The sequence below is a fragment of the Triticum urartu genome, chromosome 3A (genome assembly GCF_056163025.1).
Source record: "Triticum urartu cultivar PI428250 chromosome 3A, HENAU_Tu73, whole genome shotgun sequence".
Classification (NCBI taxonomy): domain Eukaryota; kingdom Viridiplantae; phylum Streptophyta; class Magnoliopsida; order Poales; family Poaceae; genus Triticum; species Triticum urartu.
Genome location: NC_141875.1, coordinates 20,391,462 through 20,401,057, shown reverse-complemented (window position 1 = coordinate 20,401,057; position 9,596 = coordinate 20,391,462). Strand labels below are relative to the sequence as shown.

Here is a 9,596-nt window from a genome sequence, read left to right as displayed (position 1 = left end):
GCCACGGGCGAGCGTGAGCTGATGCGGCTGGAGGGCGACCGGGGGGGCAAGCACACGGGCGTGAGGCAGGCGGGCGTTTTGGGATGGTCGGGCGCGTTGGGCGCGTCCAACAACAGCCGGACACGGATGTCCGTTTTGCCATTCATCGTTATCTCAAACGAACAGAATCCAGAGAAAGCGGACATCCTTTGGGATCATGCGCTAGAGTTGGCCTTAGTGTTGATCTTTTTCCAAAAGCACCGCCTGCAAGCATCTCGGCACTCCATGTTGGATTGGACTCTGGAATGGAAGCAAAGCAAACCACCTAGTAGTCACCTACTACTACGCTGACAAGCTCCAGGTCAAACAAAGAATCAAAGATTTCATGACAGGAGGTGAGGCGACATCGTGTTCCACAAACCGGCCGGAAACCTCCTCAGCCACGAATGATTGATTCCACGAGGGATAAAATACATCAATAATTACCCAGTGTCGCCCCTCATTTCCTCCGTCGTTCCTCCAACTTTGCAGGCTATCATATACTCATGTCTCTACCTTTGACTGAGCCCGGGTCATTAATGTCACGAGACACGAGCTCACTGGCGCATGCAACGACGACCTCCACTCCACTGGACGCGGAGCTGCAGACACACACAACCTGCCGCTACTGATCGCCAGGAAAACGTTGAGAAAACCGGCGAAGTTTATCATGTGGACTGTCAGCTAGCACTCGTCAGACGCTGTCAAAAATCTCCGTGACAAATGCAACTCGATCGAGTACCTGCCTGGCGTCCTAGCCTGGATCTGCTTTTACACAACTTTCAATTCAAGCTCTCTCGGCCCGAGCACGTGTCTTAAACTGTATGGTCCTCTTCTTATTGAATGTAAAATTTCTTATGTATAGCGATCTATGATCGATCAGCGCAACTTCTCCAGGTTCATTGGGTGCTACCAGCTATAGGCAAATTACAAGTATACACTATTAAGTATTTGTGGTGCAAAATTATGTTTAGAGCAACTCCAACGCACCGACCCAAATGAACGGCACTTTTGTCCGCATTTTATTTATTTGGGTCGGCCGTCCGCTCGGAGTCTGCCCTGTTTAACATTTGGATTGGCAGTGCGTCCAACGCTCGTGATCCATTTCATGTCCGCACACAAATTTGAAAAGGCCTGCGGCCGTAAATCATGCCAGCGGCCATGCTGTCGCCCAAAGTTCATGTCGGCGCCATGCCAGCAGCCGGCATACAATGCCAGCTTCAAAAAAAACACCACACAGTTCATGTTGGCGCACTTGTCAGCCGCCGGCACACATGCCAATACTTCAAAAGGGGCGAGAGTTCGACCACGACATCGCGGCCGTGGTCATACCAACACACTTGCCGCCATACAAAAAAGGATGGCGCTTGCCGCCATAGATCACTCGTCGTTGAACATCAACATGTTGGCCTGCATCTTCTCGAACCACGGCTTCTTCCTTGGCGACACGGTGTTGAGAACCACCTTCATGACTTTCACTCGCGTCATCATGCTAGCGAGAGCTACTTCTTTCGCCTTGGTTCGGCATTGGCGGCCTCGATCTCTAGCATCTTGCCTTGCTTATCCGCCTCCATCACAAGCATCCTCGTTTGCTTCTCCGCCTCCATCTCAAGCCTCCTCCTTTGGATCTCCATGAAGGCATTCATTTGGTCCTTCTTGTCTTGCCGGCGCTTCTCCTACTTTGAGTCCTTCTTGGTCATCATGCCCTCCACGGTTGCGATCAAGGTGTTCGACGCCGCATCCCGCTTGTCCTCCTTCTTGGAGTTGGTCTTCCCCCGCGGCTGTGGTTTCTCGCCCTCCCTAACCTCCTCCACAACTTTCTTCCCCCCACACGACATGAGGGCATTATATTGCGCCTTGAACTTCTCCTCGTCTTTGATGACCCTCCAACAATGGGAGAGGTTGAAGGACTTGTCATCGTGTTGGACCTTGATTGCCTCCAAAGTTTGGAATGCCTACAACTGAAATGCATGCAAGCATATTGGCAAATGGATATGGAAATGGACATGCAAGCATAAATGGAATGACACAAAAGGGGCACATGCATGCATAGCATGTCTTGCATGCTGATGCCGCTCATGGGGTGTGCCTTGATGCTCTCAAAAGTGGCACAAAACTCGTTGCACTCTTGTTGGATCACCTTCCATCGCTTCGAGATGGACACCCACCCGCGCGTGCTTTGCATGTGGTACGGCGGAAACTTCTTGCGTTCGTGGAACTCACGATGGACACGAGTCCAAAAGGTTGATGCCTTTTGTTCGGCGCCAACCTTGGGGTCTTGCCCAATGTCCCTCCAACACTCACAAAGGAATTTGTCCTCTGAAGCCATGTATGCCTTCGTCCGCTTGCTTTTGCGTTTCGGCTTTGCCCCAATGGCTTGGTTGGCGAGCTCGACCTCGAACAAAGGCACCCCGTCGATGTCCAACTCATCCTCTTCCTCGAGGTCGTAGTCCTCCGAAAACTTGTGGTCGAGCGGAAAGCCGTCCAGGTCCAGGCCGACCTGATCCCACGTGAAGGTGGCCTGCATGTCAGCTTGATCAAAGGTCGATGGCGTGAACGACCCTCGGCCGTCCTGGTTTTGTGTCTCACCTGGATCGTAGCCATCCGTGGCAGCACCGCCAGCGGCCGCCGTACCACCCTCGAAGATGATGCTCTCCATGAAACGGTCGACCGTCTCATCGTCGCCGTCCGTCGGCATTCTGTTGAACAGGTTGCGGTCGCCAGCGAGCATGTCGGCTGGCATCTCCTGCGCGTGTTTCCTCGCCCCACCGGATGACGAGCCATCGGCTACTGGTGTGGCATTGAGGTCAATGGGTGCGGGCGCGGTCCTGGAAGGCGCCACCACGCTCACCTCCGACGAGCATTCCCCGGGGAATCGGGAGGCTTGCAGGTAGACGTGGAAATCGGAAATCGGGTGGGTCGCCGGCGCACGGGGCGACTCTGGTAGCACCATCCGAGGGAATGCAGACGAGCCGCTGCTGGCCGCAGCCACGACGAGCTCGTGCTGTCCAGGATTTAACCATAGGTACAATAGCGCCTCACTCGTTGCCACTGCGACGCGGGCGGCGGCGGCCTCCTGCTCCGCGGCGGCAGCTATGGCTGCGGCCGCCGCTGCTTCGCCCCTTGCATCCGTTGCGTGCTTCCAGTCCTTTCTCTTTGCCGACTCCCTGGCCCGCTCCTCGGGCGTCAGCTTCTTCTTCTTGGGCGAGGTGGCGGTCTTGCAAGGGGCGCGAGGCATGGCTTTCCCGGAGGGGCAGTAGTGATGTCAGACGAGGCGAGGGAGGAAAGGCCGGCTTCGGCATCGAGGTCGTCGTCCATGGCGAGCGGCGAGAGCGCGCGCGGGCGGGAGAGTTTTGGGAAAAGTGGGAAAATGATGGAGGCTTTGCCACCGATGTCCACGCTGATGCGAATGAGGCTAAAAAATGGACCGGAAATAGATCGGCAGGCGGACAAAAAGCGAACGCGTGTTCGTTTGGGTCGGCGCGTTAGGCCGACTTTTTCATCCGCCATGACACAAACAGACGCGCGCGGGCGAAATGGATCGCCGCGTAGGAGTTGCTCAGAGCGTGGACTATCTCACAACTTTTTGTGAAGCAGTAGAGCATAGGGCAAGCTTTGGGATTTGACTTGGGTGTCGCTGGGGATGGAGACTGTCTACTAGCCGGGTAACAACCTTGGATCTCATTCCCGTTCGATACAACACAGACTAGCAGAAGACTGATATTTGGCCGAGCAGATGCAGATCGATGCCCACTCAAGGCCACCATAACTGCCATCTGAACGATCGATCTCTTCCGTTTACACGGCTTGGCGCTTTGGTCGCCATCGAAAGAGCAGCCGGGATGGACTAAATATTCAACGGAGGTGGGATGGAGTATCCGACAGAACCTCCTCTTCGACCACGAACGTGCGCTCATCTGTTTTTTTTCATGGTAATACGTGTCTATCATAATGACCATAGTACAAGTCACGTACATACCGACCTCACAAAACTGAAAAGACATCAGGCTGTTAGCCTTTGCACACAGAAACACCAGCCAAGAAGTAAAATTACAAACAAGACTGAAGAATCATCTGAGCTTGACACCAACGCCCGTCACCTGTCTCTGGCACCACCATAGCAGCCACCAAAAAAGAAAATGACGGATCACCTCCACACCCGAGCTCGATGCGGCTCCATCACTGATATGCAGCTTTGTGGACCTCCAAGGTGACTCGCCAATAAAGGCGAAGCCATTTCCGTTGAACGAATCAGACCGGGGCAACACCCCGAACACACCATCGAACTCCAGATCTGGCACCCGCGCCCAACTAAGAAGTTGGAGGAGGAAACCATACCTACATGCCACGAACCACGAACCCAGATCCACCATTTTCCAGATGCCATCTATGCATATCACAAACTGCATTCGCTCCTCACTACTAGGAAAAGGGCTATAGATGATATGGCCACTAATGGCGCACCATGTGTTGGTGCACCATTAGTAATATATTACTAATGGCGCACCTGGTATGTGGTGCGCCATTAGTAGTTTTGAAAAAAAATAAAAAAAATTGTTACTAATGACGCACCATGGTACAGTGCGCCATTACTAGTTGACATAGTAATGGCACACCACACCCACCGTGCGCCATTAGTAGTTTTGAAAAAAAATGTTAGTAATGCCGAGCCCCACCTCCCCTCGCCCCGTCGCCCCACCGTCCCAACCACCCGCCGTCGCCACCACCCGCCACCGCCCCCTGGCCCCACCGCCCCTCGCCCCGTCGCCCCCACCACCCGCCACCGCCCCGTCGCCCGAATGGCGCCCCGCCCCGTCGCCCGAACGACGCCCCCCTTGGTGCCCCGCCGCCCCCACCACTTGCCCGTCGGCCCCTGCGCCCGCGCCGCCCCGGAGCCAGGCTCGCCGTGGGCCCCCTGTGTCCGCCTCGCCCCCCCCCCCCCCCGAGCCAGGCCCGCCGCCGCTGCCCTAACCGCGGTCGTCCACCACCACCCCTTGCCCCTAGAGCCAAGGTGAGCATTTTTTTTGTTTTTTTCTATTGTTTTTCTTTGATGTTTAGGTTTAATTAGGTTATTGATAGGTTTAGGTTAGTGGTTGGTTTAGGTTAGTGCTAGATTTAGGTTTAGATAATTAGAAGAAGAAGAAAGTTGAAAAAAAGAAGAAGAAGTAGAAGAAGAGGAAAAAGGAAAAAAAGGAAGAAGAATAAGAAGAAAGTTGAAAAACAGAACAAGAAAGGAAGAAGGAGAAGAGGGGGAGGAGGAAGGAGAAGAAAGAAAAGGGAGAACAAGAAAATAAGAGAGGTGGAGAAGAAGAAGATGGAAAGGAAAAGGAAGAATGCATCATTGTTTAATTGTAGAGGCTGATGATCGAAAAGTTGACCTTTCTTAGGAGTAGCATCTTCAAATAAGTAACCCTTCATGTCTTCAAATAAAATATCAGAACAACATAACTCAGAACGGTAATATAACCAAGAATGCATCTTCGAGGACGAGAGCTTTTTTCAAGTGTTTATTTGCTGCTTCCTCATAAGCAACGAGACATCTCTGAGGACAGAACATCATTTTAGTAGGATGTAACAATCATTAGTCTTCGGGAAGAATGATATTAAATAACATAGTGGCCAGTGATGTATTTTCGTACCAAAAATGCATTTGGCACTAGCCCTCGCTTCACAACATCATGGGTGGGAAGCGGGAACTTCGGAAGTGCATTGGTGTAGTTGATTATCTTCTGCTCAAAATTTATGCTGCTATAATGTTGTAAGGGTACTAACTGGTCTCTTCTGCTGCTTATCAGAGATGGGGGGAAGCAGCCACCGCCGCTCTGCCTCACCGGAGTACGAGTTGGATACTTTCGAGTTCTTCGGTATCATACTTGGGACTTCAGTATCAGCCACGAGGCAGGTATATAAAACGAGATATCTCCCCTTCACCCATCTCATTATGATAATTCTGTTGTTTGCTACATCACTCCTTGTCCCAAATTGCAGAGGCTGCCTACACTTTTATGAACATGCTGGGTGAAGATCCGCCAGATAATGTGAAGCTCCGACAGGCCGGCAGCGGGGTTCGCAGGCTGTGGGACGTGGAGTTGGTGATCGAGGAGGGCCACATGTACCTGTGCCGTGGCTGGGAGAAGTTCTACAGTGCCTACGACCTACGGACCAGGTACTTTCTTCTCTTTAGGTACGACGATGATGCCACAATGCTCATCGTGAAGGTTTTCAACGCGACTATGTGTCGCATGCGCTACGCTGACGACGAAGATGCCAGTGCGTTCTGTCTCTTCTTATTCCTCTACATTTGGCTTTGTCTCACATCGATTGTTAACGGTCATTGTTGTATTTGGACAGGCAATGGGAGCAGCAGTAGCGACACTGGCTACAGCCAAAGCAGCAGCGATTATGGCTGTAGCAAAAGCAACAGCGATTCTGGCTTTAGTGAAAGCAGCAGCGATTCTAACAGCAGCAAAGACAACAAGAAGGATGATCCGGACTGGAGTGCGGGAGAAGAGGAGCAGAGTGGGGATGAGGAGTTGCAGGATGACGATGGGCATCAGGCTGAGGATGACCTAGCGCTGGTGGTGGCTGACCAATGGCAAGAGATGGTGGTGGCTAACCATGGGCAAGAGATGGTGATGGCTGAGGATGACCTAGCGATGGTCGTGCCCGTCCTGCCTAAAGGTGTCCTCGCGATGGTGGTGGTGCCTGACAATGACCACGCACCGGTGGTGGCGCCGGCGATCCCACGGCTGGGCAACATGAACACGCCAATTGTGGTAGAGGACTACATCCCACAGCTGCCTCCACCGCCTCGCCGCTCTTGGCACATCAGGCTGAGGAAGGAGAAGGAGAAGAACAATGAGAACTGAACTATGTCAGGTATGTCAGATCTCCAAAATGATATATATATATATACTTAGTTACCTATGTTATCTCTAATATGCTTAGTTTCCTATAGGTTAGCTCCAAAATTACTTATGTTAGCACAAAATGATCAAGTTTACATAATAAGCTTATAGTCTTCTTCTTATTCTTCTTCTTTTCCAAAATGACATATGTTAGCTTCATCTTACCTAAGTTGGCTCTAATATGCTAACTTAGAGATTATATGCTTAGTTTCCTATAGGTTAGCTCCAAAATAACTTATGTTAGCACAAAATGATCAAGTTTACATAATAAGCTTATAGTCTTCTTCTTATTCTTCTTATTCTTCTTCTTTTCCAAAATGACATATGTTAGCTTCATTTTACCTAAGTTGGCTCTAATATGCTAACTTAGAGAGCTTATATGCTTAGTTTCCTATAGGTTAGCTCCAAAATTACTTATGTTAGCACAAAATGATCAAGTTTACATAATAAGCTTATAGTCTTCTTCTTATTCTTCTTATTCTTCTTCTTTTCCAAAATGACATATGTTAGCTTCATTTTACCTAAGTTGGCTCTAATATGCTAACTTAGAGAGCTTATATGCTTAGTTTTCTATAGGTTAGCTCCAAAATTACTTATGTTAGCACAAAATGATCAAGTTTACATAATAAGCTTATAGTCTTCTTCTTATTCTTCTTATTCTTCTTCTAGTATTCTTCTAGTGTTCTTCTTCTTCTAGTATTCTTTTAGTCTTCTTCTCTTCTTCTTCTTCTTCTTCTAACTTCTTGTTTATCATTTTGCATATTTGATTTAATTCACGGAAGCTTGCATGGATGGAGTGCTTCTTTTCCATTTGTGTTTTTATTTTGTATCAATGTGAAACTTTTGTGAATTGATGGAAAACAGTGTTGGATGAACAATGTGAAACTTTCGTAATATGTAACGATGGAACTATGTGTTGGCTATGTATGTATATATGATGAAACTTGTGTGTTGGATATGATTGTTATATGGATGCTTGTTGTATATATATATATATATATATATATATATGTGTGTGTGTGTGTGTGTGTGTGTGTGTGTGTGTGTGTGTGTTGGATATCTCATATGTGAAATAGTGACGTGAGATTAAGAAAAAACGAAAAAAATTAAAAAAAAATTGTTACTAATGGCGCACTTCCATGAGGTGCGCCATTAGTATACCAGATACTAATGGCGCACCTGTGGTGCGCCATTACTGAAATATTCTAGTGACGTGGTACTAATGGCGCACCATTAGTAGGCCTTTTCCTAGTAGTGCCTGGACTACCTCCCAAGCTCCACGCCGGCGCTGGAGCAAACGCCGTCGCAATAGCGGAGCCCGAGGACACAGGTCCACCACGAGAATGCCGCCACCGCCACACCATCCTTGCTTGAACAGTCTGGTTTCCAAATCCATCCCAAAAACGAATCATCTCATTGAGGAAGGATCTGAAGATTTATTAGTCGGCGCCGCCATCGCCATCACCGAAACTATGACAATGAACAACCCAAAATTCTAGCAAACTAAGGCCTAAAACAATACACACGCGTGGATCCGGCGACCCCCTTCACCACCGACGACCGAGGTCGTCAGCGGAGGGGAGCCGCCGGAGGACGGCGGCGGAGGAAGTCACCCTCGGGACAGGAGGCGATCGCCTTTCTTTTCTTCTCCTGGAAGGAAGAAAGAAAGCCTTTCCTCGGTCTCTCTCGGAGATATGATAATGTGGAAGGTCGCGCTCATCTGTTTTGGGCTGCGGCAATCGCGGCATGTGCGCCATGCACGTACCGTCCATACATACATACAGTACATCGTCGGATGGCCAGAGGTGAGCGTTGACAAGTAGGCCGACGCGGACGGCCACGGATCGCACGAACAAGAATATGGAGCACTTATGGTGACGTGGTATCTGAACCGAAACTTCAATATCCACGAGAGATGGACACCAGGTTGGCATGCTCAGTGGGCTGAGTTGACAAGTCGTCATTCGCGGCTATATACTGCAACCGCCCGAAGCGACCTCCTTTTAGCCCAAATCTTGTAACTGAGCCGAGGGAGCAGCCGTGTACGCCCGCATGCGGCAATACGGCATGGAAGAGCACGGTGACCACGCCCACGGCGTGCACGAGCTGCCAAGCCAGCTCGCGGCGAGTCCACGTGAGAACAGCGATCTGTACTCTGTGCGTATATACGGACCGTCCACTGTCCGAAGTTTGTGTGCTCCCGTTGCAATGCAGCCGTGCCGTGCTGAGGCCGAGGGTGAGATCCAGGCCCCTCCGATGGATTATGATCGGATCCAACAACCAACCAGTGCCTCGTCTCGTCGCAATCACTTTCCAGCTGCCGCGTAGCACGTACGTACATAGTACGTACGAGCCGCGCGTTCGTTTCCTGGCGACACGAAATCGCCCGCCGGAGAAAAAAGGCTCAACCGAACGGCATGGCCGGCCGCGCACCAGAGCACATGAAAAACGCGCCAGTGCGCGAGCTACGCGTCGCCGTCCGGCCGGGCCGTCCTAGGATAGACGAGCCACACCCGCACCGGGCTCGGCTGGATGGATGGATAGGGATGGCGCCACCACCTCAGCGGGGAGTCACCACCGCCACCGCGCGCACACGAACACTTTCCGCCTCACGCATACACACAAGCACACACGTACGCGCCGCACCCGGACCCGAGCAAAGCAAAGCGC

The 9,596-nt window shown here is 50.9% G+C and overlaps 1 protein-coding gene across 1 annotated transcript; it reads left to right on the top strand.

The window, feature by feature from the left end:
* Positions 1-3,334: 3,334 nt before the first annotated feature.
* On the top strand, positions 3,335-9,254 carry LOC147977976 (uncharacterized). The gene is made up of 5 exons (XM_087514609.1): positions 3,335-3,484; positions 5,782-5,920; positions 6,043-6,288; positions 6,370-6,650; positions 9,141-9,254. The coding sequence occupies exons 1-5, from the start codon at positions 3,335-3,337 to the stop codon at positions 9,252-9,254; spliced, it is 930 nt and encodes a 309-aa protein (XP_087370735.1).
* The last annotated feature ends 342 nt before the right edge of the window (positions 9,255-9,596 follow it).

Bases quoted from the DNA above. Each gene is read 5' to 3' on its own strand.
- LOC147977976 (XM_087514609.1), top strand. From the start codon at position 3,335: ATGGCGAGCGGCGAGAGCGCGCGCGGGCGGGAGAGTTTTGGGAAAAGT. The intron at 5,921-6,042 runs GTATATAAAACG...TGCTGGGTGAAG, and splicing joins CAGTATCAGCCACGAGGCAG to ATCCGCCAGATAATGTGAAG. The intron at 6,289-6,369 runs GTGCGTTCTGTC...GTATTTGGACAG, and splicing joins CGCTGACGACGAAGATGCCA to GCAATGGGAGCAGCAGTAGC.